The 17,717-nt window shown below is 40.2% G+C and overlaps 1 protein-coding gene across 1 annotated transcript in view; it reads right to left on the bottom strand.

The window, feature by feature from the left end:
- Positions 1–271: 271 nt before the first annotated feature.
- The window catches only part of HECW2 (HECT, C2 and WW domain containing E3 ubiquitin protein ligase 2), a 417,065-nt gene continuing 399,619 nt past the window's right edge, over positions 272–17,717 (bottom strand). Inside the window, exon 29 of the mRNA XM_073807454.1 lies at positions 272–1,899. Coding sequence (XP_073663555.1) covers positions 1,788–1,899 — 112 coding nt within the window. The 3' untranslated portion in view covers positions 272–1,787. The remainder of the gene's footprint in view (positions 1,900–17,717) is intronic.

The raw sequence follows: 17,717 nt of genomic DNA, 5'->3' as shown, positions 1-17,717 counted from the left end.
GAAAACCATGCATTTAACCTCCATAAAATGTAGGATTGCCAACACCTCATAATAGGAATTCCATGGTTGCTTATAAATACAGTTCTCGAAGAAGTATTTGGGCAATGCCTGTAATACCATAGGCTGGCAAACCAAATGTTTAATCCAATGATTTTATTACCTTCAATTTAAGTTCACTCTATTGAACACCTGATTAGTTACGACCGTAAGTCAAGAAATAAACAAGGATGTGGAATAATCCCAAAGCAATAAAAATGAAGAACACCCTCTGATAAACTAAGCAAAAATAACTTTAGTGATGTCATGCAGTTTCTGAGATATCATAGAAAAATTGTTTCTTAATATTGATAAGAAAATTATGCATCAGTGAAAATGTAGGCTTAGAAATATAGTACTGAGAGTTTCAATTTGTGATGTCTTCACTGATGAGGTAAAATGGAATTCTTATCACTAAAGAGAGCTGATCTCTTGGGTGTTTCTGATGGCTCCCTAACTGAGCTTAGTGTTTAATGATGCTGTACAAATAAAAAGCAGTGGGGGAAATACGAAATATATGTATTAAATGCCATCCTGAAAAGTATTTGATGGATGGAAGAGAGTCTAATGCATTTTAAATAAATGCATATCATACTATCACATAGAGTGAATCTTAAAAAATTATTACTTAGATGCACAGTCCTTGTAGTGGTAGACATGGCACTGTGAAGAAAGTTTGATTTAGAAGCTATTTTCTATTATACTTGTCAAGTGATGGAGTTGCTGTTAGTCATATTGTAATGTCCCTTCAACTTTGGTACATTCAGTGCAAAATATTTTGGGGAATTTTTTTGTACCTTTATAAATATAAAAGGCCCTTTTGTTCCCTTTGAGAGTGCTTAAAAGGATACATATTAGCATGATGCCCTAGTAAGCATGGAACACGAAAATGGAACAGATGATACGTACAGTATGATAGGTAGGTTCTTATATACATCTTAGAGAACATAAATATAATGAACTTATAAAAAATAAACAGAACTCACTGTGTACTTTTTCCTGATATGCTGTGATTAATTGCTAGTTATTTTAAAACTGTTTTCATGCATTATAAAGCATAAAATCTGTCATTAGTAATTCACTGAATAACAGTTTGTCTTCGGCCATAATTACACACATACCACTTTGCATATACATTGTCACAGACCACCTTATTGCAAATCTTTAAGGTTACCTCATATTGACTTGGTTTCATTTTCACTGTGTCCCATGAAAGCTGAAACCTATGGTGCACACCATGCAGGCACTCATAAGCAAGAAAATGAATATTCTGTTATAACTTAGGGCTTAAATGAATGTATTTTCAGGAGATATATTTGTTTTTATTGTATTATTTAACTTGCACTAATTTGGAGATTGGGCCAAGTGCTGCCAGTTTGGCTTGAATCATGTTCAAAGGTAAGTTTCAAGATTCTCCTGAGTCTCTAAAAGTTATCATGGAGCTGATCGTGTACAGGTTCATCTTCGTCTTGGAACATAACAAATGGAAAAAAGCTTGGCAGTCAAGAACTGTTGATTGAAAGATTGTTGGGTGGTTCCCTGGGCATCAAGCTCACCCAAATCCTTCCAAGAGTACTCATCACCACTATCCAGTCCCCAAATGTGACAGAACACGTGTTCCTGGAAAATAACAGCACTCAGCTTTACTCTAATGGAAGTGTACTCTTGAAACTTCCAATGTTCAGCCATTCTTCTAGAGGGCAGCTTCTGGAATTGCCTGTCTACACGGAGTGGGGCATTGTGCCTCCAGGTCACTCAAGTCCAAAGGTACTGGTCTCTTCAACTGCTGTCAAGAGTTTTTCATAAAGCATGGAGAAGGATGGGTACGGAGGGAGATCCAGACGGTTAAAACAAGTGTGAGCTCTGCAAACAGAAGAAGCAGTACAGAGTTCAGAACGCTTTGAGTGAAACGATATTGTTTCTCTGTGTGTCTGCCTGTGCTTGTCTTTCATATTCAAATGGGTTTGTTGCCAATTTTCACATTCCTTTTGGAAACACTTTGAAAACGTTTCGACTTGAAAAATTCAGAATTGAATTTCTTTAAGGGAAATAGGATCTTTAAAAAATATTTTCCTTACATTTTCACAACCGTTTAAAATCCATATTACATACATATCACTAATTGTTTAGTTGTCTAAGAATTACAAAGACAAGTTTGAATGTTTGTTTCTCTTCTGATGTTAGATTTTTTTTTTTCCTAAAAGACATGACTATAAACTCTTGCAAAGTAATTCATTTTCAGAGTTGGCATTTGCCTGAAAGTCTCTCAAAAAAATCTACGGTTTTCCATTTTTTCATTTTGTTGGTCAGGGAAGAGCACTGAGTGTCTCTGAAGACCTGCAGACACGCCTCATGGCTTAGAGTTTTGGGAAATTCCCTGGCTGGACTTTCCTGTCGAAGTCAGTAGACCATTGTTACTTCTTTGACTCCAGTGCTATAATCTGTTTTCTCCTAATTCACAATGCAAAATAATGGCCATTTAAATCATTACATTACATTCTTTTTAGAAATACCTCCCCTTTTGCCAAGATAGGAAAAAAATATGCTTTCCTGTTATTTGCACCTGAATCACAATAAAAAATAGACAGTCTCCAAATAGTACATCTTATCAGGAAGTAAATCTGCACTTTTGACATGAAATAGGAAGCATTTTATTTGGAATGTACAACAGTTTGTTTGGGGAGCTAAACAACTTTGACTTTAAAAAAGTGCTCCTGAATTAATATGGAATTTTGGGAGCTGTGATTTTTAACAGGCTGTTTTTACAAAGTCACGTTTAAGTTTTTATTCTTATAAATTACTTTAATACTAATGAAATATAGTTATACTGCTAGATGCAGCATAGTGTCATGGGAAGATCAGAGATCTACAGTTGGATAGACTTGGGTTTGAATTTCAGCTCTGCCAACGAGTTGTGTAATTTGCAGTGAGTTATTAAAAATCTGCCACTCAGTTTTCTCACCTATAAAATCAGAATCGTATCATTTGTTTCAGAAGGATATGAGGATTAAATGAAATCACAGAAACATGCTTAATACAATGCCTGGCTCACAGTGTTTGACCATTTAATAAGATATATATTGTTAGCTACATTTCATTACCATCAAAAAGATTTACTCCAATTGCATTCATTAAACTGCCAAAAGATAATCATGACTCGTGGCAACTATGGGATAACAGAGATGATAAAGCAGGTGTGTGGCCACATGGCTTATTAGAAACAGTAACTCGAAGGGGCTCTGTTATATTAGAAAAATAAAGATCTTCCTCAACTTACAATGGGGTTACATCTTGGTAAACCCCTCGTAAATTGAAAATATAAGTCAAAAATGCATTTAATACACCTACCCTACCAAATATCATAGCTTAGCCTAGACTACCTTGCACATTCTCAGAACACTTACATTAGCCTACAGTTGGGCAACATCAGCTAACACAAAGTCTCTTTTATAATAAAGAGTTGAATATCTCATGTAATTTATTGACTATTGTACTGAAAGTGAAAAACAGAATGTTTGTATGGGTACAGAATGGTTGTATGTGTATAGTTTTTTTACCCTCGTGATCACGTGGCTGACTGGGAGCTGAGGCTCACTGACACTGTCCAGCATCATGAGAGAGTGTGGCACTGAATATTGCTACTCTGGGAAAAGATCAGGATTCAAAATTGGAAATATGATTTCTACTGAAAGTGTATCACTTTCACACCACTGTAAAGTCGAAAAATTGTAAGTCAAACCCTCGTAAGTCTGAGACTGTCTGTACCAGTTTTAGGACACAGAGATAGAACTGGTTCAGAGTTTACAACTCTTGTTATTACAAACTCTAGAATATATTGGGGGAAAATCACCTAATCAGTCTTTGCAAGCAAACACTTTCTTTGATATAATAAACCACTTCAGAATTGCATTTAACATAATCCATATTACACCTTCCTTACGCCAGAGCCTCAACTTGGGTCTCAAGAACAATGTTTTACTTTTTAAAAAACTGAACTAGCATACTGAAAGTCTTAGGAATGGTTTAAATATCTATCTTGTATAAAACATTGGTGTAAGAAGATTAACTGAAGACTTAAATCTGTCATAGGGAAAGGGGAGGAAGAAGAGAAGTATGTTTTGAATGTAATTATCATCCAGACTTTGTGTGTCAGATGACACATAACATTCATTATCCCATTAGACTAAAGACGATACTTCTTTTAGATGCAATTTAAACATTTTCATTTCTTTGGTTACCAACAAGGCTGAGAATCTCTCCCCAAGTCAGCTTGTTTGTAACATTTCCCATTTTGTGATCTACATGTTCATCTCCTTTGTGATCTACACGTTCATCCCCTTTGCTCATTTATCTTTTCTTTAAAAATTGTTTTTGTGATAAGATACCCACCACACAGAATGTATCACCTTCACCATCACCAAGTACACAGCTCTGTGGCATTAAGTACATTCACATTGTTCTGCAACCAACACCACCATCCATCTCTAGAACTTCTTCCTCTTTCCAAACTGAAACTTTGTACCCACTGAACACTAACTCCTGTTCTCTCCCGCCCTTGCAACCACCATTCTTTTTCCCATCTCTATGAATTTGACTACTCTAAAAACCTCATGTGAGTGGCATCATACAGTATGCGTCCTTTGTGACTGGCTTATTTCACTTAGCATTTTCCAGGCCCACTTTGTAGCATGGGTCAGAATTTCCCTTCTTTTTAAAGCTGAATAATATTCTTTGTATATACTACATTTTGTTAATCCATTCATCCATTGATGGACACTTGGGTTGTTTCCATCTTTTGACTATTGTAAAAAAGTGCTGTTACGAACACGGGTTCCAATTTTCCTACATCCTCACTGACACTTGTTATTTTGTGCGTTTTTTTTTTTTTGATAATAGCCATCCTAATGAGCGTGAAGTCAACTTATTTAAAACTTCAGGATTTCTTATTGATTTGTAAGAAATACTACAAAATAAAGAGATTAATTCTTGTTTATCTCTAGCTAATCTCTTCCAGCCTGTTCACCTTTTTATTTAGTTATGCATTTTATTTACAGAGCAATATTAATCTGGTTACTTGTTACCCATTTTTGATACATTGTCTTTCTTCAGCATGTTGCTGTGATAAGAAATGTTGAAAAGATGATCGCTAATGTTTACACCTAATAGAAGGTTTTCATTGCCTGTTTTTTTCTTTTGGTAGTGCTGGTATATGAAAGAGTGTGACAGATAAACTTTCGGGACAACTCTTAAAAGAGTAACTCATTTTATACAGTTGTAATCTTGAATAGATACGTGTGAATTCATTTTTGTGAACTGAATCATACTGGTAAACTAGGAAGTAAAATAATTCAAGCAAACTCTTTATCTAGGTAAGCAATAATCCATAATTAATGTTTTATTTGCTTAGGACAGGACAGGACTGTAGGTGTAGTATATCTATCACATGGTAGTTAAGCCTGTTCCTTCCCTCTTGATAACCAAATACCTTCCCTTAACTGAAGGTTAATTTTACCTAGTCAAGAATTAACAAAATGGCCACATACATGAGAATGAGAATTCATAAATAGTAATGTTGGAATCCCCCAATTAACTTCTTACGCATACTTGAATTGAATGAACTTTAATTCACTGTGGTCTTATGGTAGGCAGAGTTCTAAGATGATCTGCCATGACCTATATACCTTTGTATAATCCCCATCATTTGAGTGTGACTGGGGACCTGTAATTTGTAACCAATGGAATATGGCAAAGGTGAAGGTATGCTGCAGATGTAATTAAAGTCTCTAATCAGTTGATTTTAAGTTAGTCAAAAGCCTGATGATCCTGAATGGACCTGACCTAATTAGGTGAGACTTTTAAAAGAGCATCTAGAGATCAGAGACTCTCACTGTTGCTAGATTTGAAGAAGTAGGCTGCCATGAATTCTACAGCTGCAGGCAATGAATTCTACCAACAACCGAAGGGAGTTTGGACGCAGGTCCTTCCCTAGTTGAGCCTCCAGATGAGAATGCAGTCCACCTGATATCTTGATTTCAGCCGTATGAGATGCTGAGCAGAAGCCCTGGCTAAGTTGTGCCTGGACTCCTGATTCACAGAAACAGACATAGTAATTCTGTGTTGTTTTAAGCTGCTAGATTTGTGGTAATTTGTTATGCAGCACTGGAAAATCACTACAGGTCTCAATGTAGTACAACAATCTAAGGAAAGGTAGTAAGTGTGATATAGTAGCATCATCCCTATCAAGGGCAGGCAGTGGGGCCAAGTTGGGAGCCAACAGCAGTCCTTTCATTCTCCCAGGTTTCTGAGTAAAGAAAGAGGAACTCTGCATGTCTCTGCTGTTCAGTAACTCACCCATGAAATCCATAAGCCTGGGTACTCTTTCTTCGATAGTTTCAGTTCTCAACACAAAAAGAAGGACTGGACAACTTTTTTGTTTTTGTTTTTGTTTTGTGGTATGCAGGCCTCTCACTGTTGTGGCCTCTCCCGTTGTGGAGCACAGGCTCCGGACGTGCAGGCTCAGCGGCCATGGTGCACGGGCCCAGCCGCTCCGCGGCATGTGGGATCTTCCCGGACGGGGGCACGAACCCGTGTCCCCTGCATTGGCAGGTGGACTCTCAACCACTGCGCCACCAGGGAAGCCCTGGACAACTTTTTTGATCCTCTTCAGTCATAAGACATAATCACCATCACTGACCCATAGCCTAAGGCTATCACTGCTTCCTAAATTACATCTGGTTGCATAATAGACAGTTACCATAACAGAACTTTCCTTCTGATTAAACTGAACAGCTCCCCTGGAAAATGTGTCATGAAGATGGAGAAAGTATGCATTGTTGAAGGGGAAACTGTGCAGAAAGATTAAATGGTTCTCCCAAGGTCAAATCAGGAATAGGACTGCAACCTTGGGTTCCTAGGGGAAGTCGAACATTAAACAGAAAGCAGGGAGACTAATCCTCTTTCACTTTTGGAAGCCTGACTGTTAACTTCATCCCACCCCTGACTTTTAACTGCTAGTCCTCAGCATCCTACCAGATTACATACATTTTGACGATAGGAATTAGCAAAATAAAGCTTCAGATATATATTTTTTTTCTTCTTTTTTTTGCGGTACGCGGGCCTCTCACCGTCACGGAGCATAGGCTCGGGACACGCAGGCCCAGCAGCCATGACTCACGGGCCCAGCCGCTCCTCGGCACGTGGGATCCTCCCAGACCAGGGCACAAACCCGTGTCCCCTGCATTGGCAGGCGGACTCTCAACCACTGCACCACCAGGGAAGCCCCCAGATATTTTTTAACTGAATGACTCAATCAAAATATACGGGCACGGATCCGGAGGGAAGATGGCGGAAGAGTAAGACGCGGAGATCACCTTCCTCCCCACAGATACACCAGAAATACATCTACACGTGGAACAACTCCTACAGAACACCTACTGAAGGCTGGCAGAAGACCTCAGACCTCCCAAAAGGCAAGAAACTCCCCAGTACCTGGGTAGGGCAAAAGAAAAAACAGAGACAAAAGAATAGGGACGGCACCTGCACCAGTGGGAGGGAGCTGTGAAGGAGGAAAAGTTTCCACACTCTAGGAAGCCCCTTCGCGGGCGGAGACTGCGGGAGGCGGAGGGGGGAGCTTCGAAGCTGCGGAGGAGTGCACAGCAACGGGTGCGGAGGGCAAAGCGGGGAGATTCCCGCACAGAGGATCGGTGCCGACCGGCACTCACCAGCCCGAGAGGCCTGTCTGCTCACCCGCCGGGGCGGGCGGGGCTGCGAGCTGAGGCCGGAGCGCAGGGAGAGGACTGGGGTTGGCGGCTTGAACATAGCCTGAAGGGGTTAGTGCACCACAGCTAGCCGGGAGGGAGTCCGGGGAAAAGCCTGCACCTGCAGAAGAGGCAGGAGACTTTTCCTTCCCTCTTTGTTTCCTGGGGCGTGAGGAGAGGGGTTTAAGAACGCTGCTGCTTAAAGGAACTCCAGAGACGGGCGCGAGCCGCGGCTAAAAGCGCGAACCCCAGAGACGGGCGCGAGCCGCGGCTGAAAGCGCGGACCCCAGAGACGGGCGCGAGCCGCGGCTGAAAGCGCGGACCCCAGAGACGGGCGCGAGCCGCGGCTGAAAGCGCGGAATCCAGAGACGGGCGCGAGCCGCGGCTGAAAGCGCGGAATCCAGAGACGGGCGCAAGCCGCGGCTAAAAGCGCGGACCCCAGAGGCGGGCGGGAGACGTTAAGGCTGCTGCTGCTGCCACCGAGGGGCCTGTGTGCGAGCACAGCTCACTCTCCACACCCCTCCTCCGCGGAGCCTGTGCAGCCCGCCACTGCCGGGTTCCCGGGATCCAGGGACAACTTCCCCGGGAGAGCGCACAGCGCGCCTCAGGCTGGTGCAAAGTCACGCCGGCCTTTGCCACCGCAGGCCCGCCCCGCACTCTGTGCCCCTCCGTCCCCGCCGGCCTGAGTGCGCCAGAGCCCCCAATCAGCGGCTCTTTTAACCCCGTCCTGTGTGAGCAAAAAACAGACGCCCTCCAGCGATCTACACGCAGTGGCAGGGCCAAATCCAAAGCTTAGCCCTGGGAGCTGTGAAAACAAAGAAGAGAAAGGGAAATCTCTCCCAGCAGCCTCAGAAGCAGCGGATTAAAGCTCCACAATCAACTTGATGTACCCTGCATCTGTGGAATACCTGAATAGACAACCAATCATCCCAAATTAAGGAAGTGGACTTTAGGAGCAAGATCTATGATATTTTCCCCTTTCCTCTTTTTGTGAATGTGTATGTGTATGCTTCTGTGTGAGATCTTGTCTGTATAGTCTTGCTTCCACCATTTGTCCTAGGGTTCTATCCGTCCATGTTTTTTTTAAATTTTTTTTCTTAATAATTAATTTTAATAACCTTATTATACTTTACCTTCATTCTTTCTTTCTTTCTTTCCGTCCTTCCTTCCCCCCTTTAGACAACGAATCATCCCAAATTGAGGAGGTGGTCTCTGACAGCAAGATTTAGGATTTTTCCCCATTTACCTCTTTTAGTGAGGGTGTATGTGTATGCTTCTGTGTAAGATTTTGTCTGTATAGCTTTGCTTCCAACATTTGTCCTAAGGTTCTTTCCGTCCCTTTTTTTTTTTTTTTTCTAAATAAGAAGTTTTTAATTCAATAACTTTATTATACTTTATTTTATTTTTACTGTATCTTCTTTCTTTCTTTTTTCCTTCTTTCCCTCCTTCCTTCCTTCCTCCCTCCCTCCCTCCCTCCTTTCTTTCCTTCTTGCCTTCTTTCCTTCTTTGCTTCTTTCTTTCTTTCTTCCTTCCTTCCTACCCTCCTTTCCTTCTTTCTTTCCTCATACTTCTACTAATTCTCTCTACTTTTTCTCCCTTTTATCCTGAGCCTGTGGATGAAAAGCTTTTGGTGCTCCAGCCAGGAGGCAGGGCTCTGCCTCTGAGGTAGGACAGCCAACTTCAGGACACTGATCAACAAGAGACCTCCCAGCTCCACATAATATCAAACGGCGAAAATCTCCCAGAGACCTCCATCTTAACACCAGCACCCAGCTTCACTCAACGACCAGCAAGCCACAGTGCTGGAAAACCTATGCCAAACAACTAGCAAAACAGGAACACAACCCCACCCATTAGCAGAGAGGCTGCCTAAAATCATAATAAGGCCACAGACACCCCCAAACACACCACCAGACGTGAACCTGCCCACTAGAGAGACAAGATCCAGCCTCATCCACCACAACACAGGCACTAGCCCCCTCCACCAGGAAGCCTACACAACCCACTGAACCAACCTTAGCCACTGGAGACAGACATCAAAAACAGGAGGAACTACAAACCTGCAGCCTGCAAAAAGGAGACCCCAAACACAGTAAGATAAGCAAAATGAGAAGACAGAAAAACACACAGCAGATAAAGGAGCAAGATAAAAATGCACCAGACCTAACAAATGAAGAGGAAATAGGCAGTCTACCTGAAAGAGAATTCAGAATAATGATAGTAAGGTTGATCCGAAATCTTGGAGATAGAATGGACAATAGAATGGACAAATTGCAAGAATCAGTTAACAAGGACCTAGAAGAACTAAAGATGAAACAAGCAACGATGAACAACACAATAAATGAAATTAAAAGTACTCTAGATGGGATCAATAGCAGAATAACTGAGGCAGAAGAACGGATAAGTGACCTGGAAGATAAAATAGTGGAAATAACTACTGCAGAGCAGAATAAAGAAAAAAGAATGAAAAGAACTGAGGACAGTCTCAGAGACCTCTGGGACAACATTAAACGCACCAACATTCGAATTATAGGGGTTCCAGAAGAAGAAGAGAAAAAGAAAGGGACTGAGAAAATATTTGAAGAGATTATAGTTGAAAACTTCCCTAATATGGGAAAGGAAATAGTTAATCAAGTCCAGGAAGCACAGAGAGTCCCATACAAGATAAATACAAGGAGAAATACGCCAAGACACATATTAATCAAACTGTCAAAAATTAAATACAAAGAAACCATATTAAAAGCAGCAAGGGAAAAACAACAAATAACACATAAGGGAATCCCCATAAGGTTAACAGCTGATCTCTCAGCAGAAACCCTACAAGCCAGAAGGGAGTGGCAGGACATACTGAAAGTGATGAAGGAGAAAAACATGCAGCCAAGACTACTCTACCCAGCAAGGATCTCATTCAGATTTGATGGAGAAATTAAAACCTTTACAGACAAGCAAAAGCTGAGAGAGTTCAGCACCACCAAACCAGCTTTACAACAAATGCTAAAGGATCTTCTCTAGGCAAGAAACACAAGAGAAGGAAAAGACCTATAATAACGAACCCAAAACAATTTAGAAAATGGGAATAGGAACATACATATCGATAATTACCTTAAATGTAAATGGACTAAATGCTCCCACCAAAAGACACAGATTAGCTGAATGGATACAAAAACAAGACCCTTATATATGCTGTCTACAAGAGACCCACTTCAGACCTAGAGACACATACAGACTGAAAGTAAGGGGATGGAAAAAGATATTCCATGCAAATGGAAGCCAAAAGAAAGCTGGAGTAGCAATTCTCATATCAGACAAAATAGACTTTAAAATAAGGACTATTAAAAGAGACAAAGAAGGACACTACATAATGATCAAGGGATCGATCCAAGAAGAAGATATAACAATTGTAAATATTTATGCACCCAACATAGGAGCACCTCAATACATAAGGCAAATACTAACAGCCATAAAAGGGGAAATCGACAGTAACACATTCATAGTAGGGGACTTAAACACCCCACTTTCACCCATGGACAGATCATCCAAAATGAAAATAAATAAGGAAACACAAGCTTTAAATGATACATTAAACAAGATGGACTTAATTGATATTTATAGGACACTCCATCCAAAAACAACAGAATACACATTTTTCTCAAGTGCTCATGGAACATTCTCCAGGATAGATCATATCCTAGGTCACAAATCAAGCCTTGATAAATTTAAGAAAACTGAAATTGTATCAAGTATCTTTTCTGACCACAACGCTATGAGACTAGATATCAATTACAGGAAAAGATCTGTAAAAAATACAAACACATGGAGGCTAAACAATACACTACTTAATAATGAAGAGATCACTGAAGAAATCAAAGAGGAAATCAAAAAATACCTAGAAACAAATGACAATGGAGACACAACGACCCAAAACCTGTGGGATGCAGCAAAAGCAGTTCTAAGGGGGAAGTTTATAGCAATACAAGCCCACCTTAAGAAGCAGGAAACATCTCGAATAAACAACCTAACCTTGCACCTCAAGCAATTAGAGAAAGAAGAACAAAAAAACCCCAAAGCTAGCAGAAGGAAAGAAATCATAAAAATCAGATCAGAAATAAATGAAAAAGAAATGAAGGAAACAATAGCAAAGATCAATAAAACTAAAAGCTGGTTCTTTGAGAAGATAAACAAAATAGATAAACCACTAGCCAGACTCATCAAGAAAAAAAGGGAGAAGACTCAAATCAATAGAATTAGAAATGAAAAAGGAGAGGTAACAACTGACACTGCAGAGATAAAAGAGATCATGAGAGATTACTACAAGCAACTCTATGCCAATAAAATGGACAATCTGGAAGAAATGGACAAATTCTTAGAAATGCACAACCTGCCAAGACTGAATCAGGAAGAAATAGAAAATATGAACAGACCAATCACAAGCACTGAAATTGAAACTGTGATTAAAAATCTTCCAACAAAGAAAAGCCCAGGACCAGATGGCTTCACAGGCGAATTCTATCAAACATTTAGAGAAGAGCTAACACCTATCCTTCTCAAACTCTTCCAGAATATAGCAGAGGGAGGACCACTCCCTAACTCCTTCTACGAGGCCACCATCACCTTGATACCAAAACCAGACAAGGATGTCACAAAGAAAGAAAACTACAGGCCAATATCACTGATGAACATAGATGCAAAAATCCTCAACAAAATACTAGCAAACAGAATCCAACAGCACATTAAAAGGATCATACACCATGATCAAGTGGGGTTTATTCCAGGAATGCAAGGATTCTTCAATATACGCAAATCTATCAATGTGATAAACCATATTAACAAATTGAAGGAGAAAAACCATATGATCATCTCAATAGATGCAGAGAAAGCTTTTGACAAAATTCAACACCCATTTATGATAAAAACCCTGCAGAAAGTAGGCATAGAGGGAACTTTCCTCAACATAATAAAGGCCATATATGACAAGCCCACAGCAAACATCATCCTCAATGGTGAAAAACTGAAAGCATTTCCACTAAGATCAGGAACAAGACAAGGTTGCCCACTCTCACCACTATTATTCAACATTGTTTTGGAAGTTTTAGCCACAGCAATCAGAGAAGAAAGGGAAATAAAAGGAATCCAAATTGGAAAAGAAGAAGTAAAGCTGTCACTGTTTGCAGATGACATGATCCTATACATAGAGAACCCTAAAGATGCTACCAGAAAACTACTAGAGCTAATCAATGAATTTGGTAAAGTGGCAGGATACAAAATTAATGCACAGAAATCTCTGGCATTCCTATATACTAATGATGAAAAATCTGAAAGTGAAATCAAGAAAACACTCCCATTTACCATTGCAACAAAAAGAATAAAATATCTAGGAATAAACCTACCTAAGGAGACAAAAGACCTGTATGCAGAAAATTATAAGACACTGATGAAAGAAATTAAAGATGATATAAATAGATGGAGAGATATACCATGTTCTTGGATTGGAAGAATCAACATTGTGAAAATGACTCTACTACCCAAAGCAATCTATAGATTCAATGCAATCCCTATCAAACTACCACTGGCATTTTTCACAGAACTAGAACAAAAAATTTCACAAATTGTATGGAAACACAAAAGACCCCGAATAGCCAAAGCAATCTTGAGAACGAAAGAAGGAACTGGAGGAATCAGGCTCCCTGACTTCAGACTATACTACAAAGCTACAGTCATCAAGACGGTATGGTACTGGCACAAAAACAGAAAGATAGATCAATGGAACAGGATAGAAAGCCCAGAGATAAACCCATGCACATATGGACACCTTATCTTTGATAAAGGTGGCAGTAATGTACAATGGAGAAAGGACAGCCTCTTCAATAAGTGGTGCTGGGAAAACTGGACAGGTACATGTAAAAGTATGAGATTAGATCACTCCCTAACACCATACACAAAAATAAGCTCAAAATGGATTAAAGACCTAAATGTAAGGCCAGAAACTATCAAACTCTTAGAGGAAAACATAGGCAGAACACTCTATGACATAAATCAAAGCAAGATCCTTTCTGACCCACCTCCTAGAGTAATGGAAATAAAAACAAAAATAAACAAATGGGACCTAATGAAACTTCAAAGCTTTTGCACAGCAAAGGAAACCATAAACAAGACCAAAAGACAACCCTCAGAATGGGAGAAAATATTTGCAAATGAAGCAACCGACAAAGGATTAATCTCCAAAATTTACAAGCAGCTCATGCAGCTCAATAACAAGAAAACAAACAACCCAATCCAAAAATGGGCAGAAGACCTAAATAGACATTTCTCCAAAGAAGATATACAGACTGCCAACAAACACATGAAAGAATGCTCAACATCATTAATCATTAGAGAAATGCAAATCAAAACTACAATGAGATATCATCTCACACCAGTCAGAATGGCCATCATCAAAAAATCTAGAAAGAATAAATGCTGGAGAGGGTGTGGAGAAAAGGGAACACTCTTGCACTGCTGGTGGGAATGTGAATTGGTTCAGCCACTATGGAGAACAGTATGGAGGTTCCTTAAAAAACTACAAATAGAACTACCATATGACCCAGCAATCCCACTACTGGGCATATACCCTGAGAAAACCAAAATTCAAAAAGAGTCATGTACCAAAATGTTCATTGCAGCTCTATTTACAATAGCCCGGAGATGGAAACAACCTAAGTGCCCGTCATCGGATGAATGGATAAAGAAGATGTGGCACATATATACAATGGAATATTACTCAGCCATAAAAAGAAACGAAATTGAGCTATTTGTAATGAGGTGGATAGACCTAGAGTCTGTCATACAGAGTGAAGTAAGTCAGAAAGAGAAAGACAAATACCGTATGCTAACACATATATATGGAATTTAAGAAAAAAATGTCATGAAGAACCTAGGGGTAAAGCAGGAATAAAGATGCAGACCTCTTAGAGAACGGACTTGAGGTTATGGGGAGGGGGAAGGGTGAGCTGTGACAGGGCGAGAGAGAGTCATGGGCATATACACAGTAACAAATGCAGTAAGGTAGATAGCTAGTGGGAAGCAGCTGCATGGCACAGGGATATTGGCTCGGTGCTTTGTGACAGCCTGGAGGGGTGGGATGGGGAGGGTGGGAGGGAGGGAGACGCAAGAGGGAAGACATATGGGAACATATGTTTATGTATGACTGATTCACTTTGTTATAAAGCAGAAACTAACACACCATTGTAAAGCAATTATACCCCAATAAAGATGTTAAAAAAATAAATAAATAAATAAAATAAAATAAAATTAAAAAAAAAAAAAAAATATACGGGCACTCTAGGGAAAATGGTCCAGGTTGGGTCAGTCCAGAGAACTCTGAGAGATACCAGGGGATTTTTAGGTGCTCAAATCATCTAGTTCTATCTCATGCTCACCAGAAAGCAGAGATACTCAGAGAGGTAGGGTGAAATTCATCAGAATCACCCAAGAAGCTTGTTTACAATGGAGATTTTGGGGTGTACCCCGAGATTCTACTTTAGAAGGTTTGGGGTGGGCCTAGGGATCTGCATTTTAACTATCACCCCAAATGAGTCTGATGCAGGTAGGCTCCACTAGCAGAGAGACATCAATTGGATTAGAAATAAGATATCTACATTGGCTATTTGTTTCTCTTTTTTGAATTTTATTTATTTTTTTATACAGCAGGTTCTTATTAGTTATCCATTTTATACATATTAGTGTATATATGTCAATCCCAATCTCCCAATTCATCACACTACATTGGTTATTTGTACCAGTGTTTTGTGTGCTTGCAAAAATTTCAAAACTCCTTATAAACAAGACAGCATTGCTAATAAGGAAATTGAGGAATAGTGTGGTTAAATAAATTGCCCAATATTTACCATCAACTTGCTGTATGAGCCAAGAACAGGGAAAAAAAAAAAAAAGCAAAACAAAAGACAATCCTCTGAGGCTTTTCACACCCCCTCTCCCGCCCCATTCCATGTCCTAAGAAAACTCTAGCAGAAAATAACAGAAGGGCCCTTGGACTATGTTGACATTGGCAGCAAAAGCACATCCAGTTATTCAGTCTCAATAAAAGAACATTTTTCAAATCTTTCAAAGCCAGCCACACTAAGGCTATAATGAGTTTACCTCATTTTCATCTATGCAGCCAGAAACACTCAAGGAGGGCAGGTCTGAACTGGTCTTTGGGAAATCATGCTGGCATCAATATAAAGAAGATTTAAAAGCCCTCCAGACATCTGGTGTGACTTAATAGATCTCTTGGTGCCTTCTGGATTCTTTAAATGTTAACCAGAAGGTCACATGCTCAACCCTCTTTTCTTTCCTATAGATAGACAAGTCAATTATCCAAATCCAATGAGCCCAAAGAATCACAATTACATCTAAAATTTCATCAATCAATTAACTGATAAATGTATTTCTGTGTGTGTGTATGTATTTATTAATTTATTCTCCATTTCCTCAGAGTGATTTTTCGTAGCTTATAAGGACTCAAAATATGAGGCGAAGAAGAAATTACAATCAGGATTTTAAAGAGAGAGAGAGAGAGTGAGAGGTGAAAAGCATGGGCCTCATTTTATCTGGTAGATATAGCCCGAGAAATAAAATGTATGTAAATTGAATAAATTTTTAAAATTTGCATTATCATTTATAATGTGTTTTATCAGTACTCTCTTTCTTTTTGATTGGCAGTGGTGCCTAATCCTAATTTGTTTCCTTACTCCTATTCCCACCTTTTCATTAAGTAATTAATCAATCAAAACCAAATACTTATATATGTACAGCTGATTCACTTTGTTATAAAGCAGAAGCTAACACACCATTGTAAAGCAATTATACTCCAATAAAGATGTTAAAAAAATACTTAAAAGCATTCTGGAAAATTCCTAAGGGATACTAGAGCTTATCACTTTTTAATGTCATGATTTCTTTGGAAATGTGAGCATTCCTGACCAAGTTTACCTGTCAAGTCCAAATTTTCCTCATCTGAGACAGGGTCTATAGGCTTCCCCACAGGGGAATCAGGTGCTCCCGCAGTCCTGTCGGCAGGGAAGGCTGGAGGGAGGAGCACAGTTGGCCTGGAGCTGGGCTATGAGGTAGGCAAAGAGGGACTCTCTTTGGGCTCTCAGGGCCCCCTAATCAGGGCCCACTGAGTGTTCAGGTAGCACCCAAGCACTTTCACCTGCAGACCCTCTTTTATTATGTCCTCCATTGAAGACCCCATATTTTGAAAGCTTGTCATTCCTATACAAAGTGCCCTGATGCACAAAAATTAATTTTTCAACTTACATTTCATTTATTCCTTCATTCATTGAACAAATACGTACTGAGGTCATACTGCATGCCAGACATTGAGCTGTCCCCTGGTAGATGAGGATGAATAGTCTGCTCTCTGCCCACAAGAAGTTTGCACTCTGACAGCAAAATATGCAGGCAAATGGGACCCACTAAAGGTTATGCAGTCTGTGCTCTGTACTAGGGGAACTGGCTGGGGCCAGTAGGCACTGTAATCCAGCCTACCTTTGGCTCTGCTCACCAACCCATAATCCCTAGCTCAGGGCTGCATTTCTCCAGAAAACTGTAAGAAACCTTTGTCTAATCCAAAAAATTCATATGGGCTCTCAGTGGTCCTGCACACAATGAGTTACAAGTCTGCTCTGCAGAGTCAGGAGAGGCTTTCCAGAGGACACTATCTGTGCCAAGCCTCGAAGGATTTATAGGTGTGTAGGGTTTGTCTGGATCGGCAACAAGAAGGACGTTCCCAGCAGACTGCCCGGAAGTGTGAGGAAGCATTGCATCACCAGGAAACCTGAGAACTACAAGTGCTTGAGTGATAGGAGCCAAGGCTGGACGTGAAGCCAGAGAGGGAGGTAGGGTCACATCAGGAAGCGAGGTGTGCTCATGCAGAGACCTTTC

Source organism: Tursiops truncatus, chromosome 7 (assembly GCF_011762595.2).
Source record: "Tursiops truncatus isolate mTurTru1 chromosome 7, mTurTru1.mat.Y, whole genome shotgun sequence".
Classification (NCBI taxonomy): Eukaryota; Metazoa; Chordata; class Mammalia; order Artiodactyla; family Delphinidae; genus Tursiops; species Tursiops truncatus.
The sequence above is the reverse complement of the archived record's forward strand: the minus strand, read 5'-3'. Positions and strand labels throughout refer to the sequence as shown.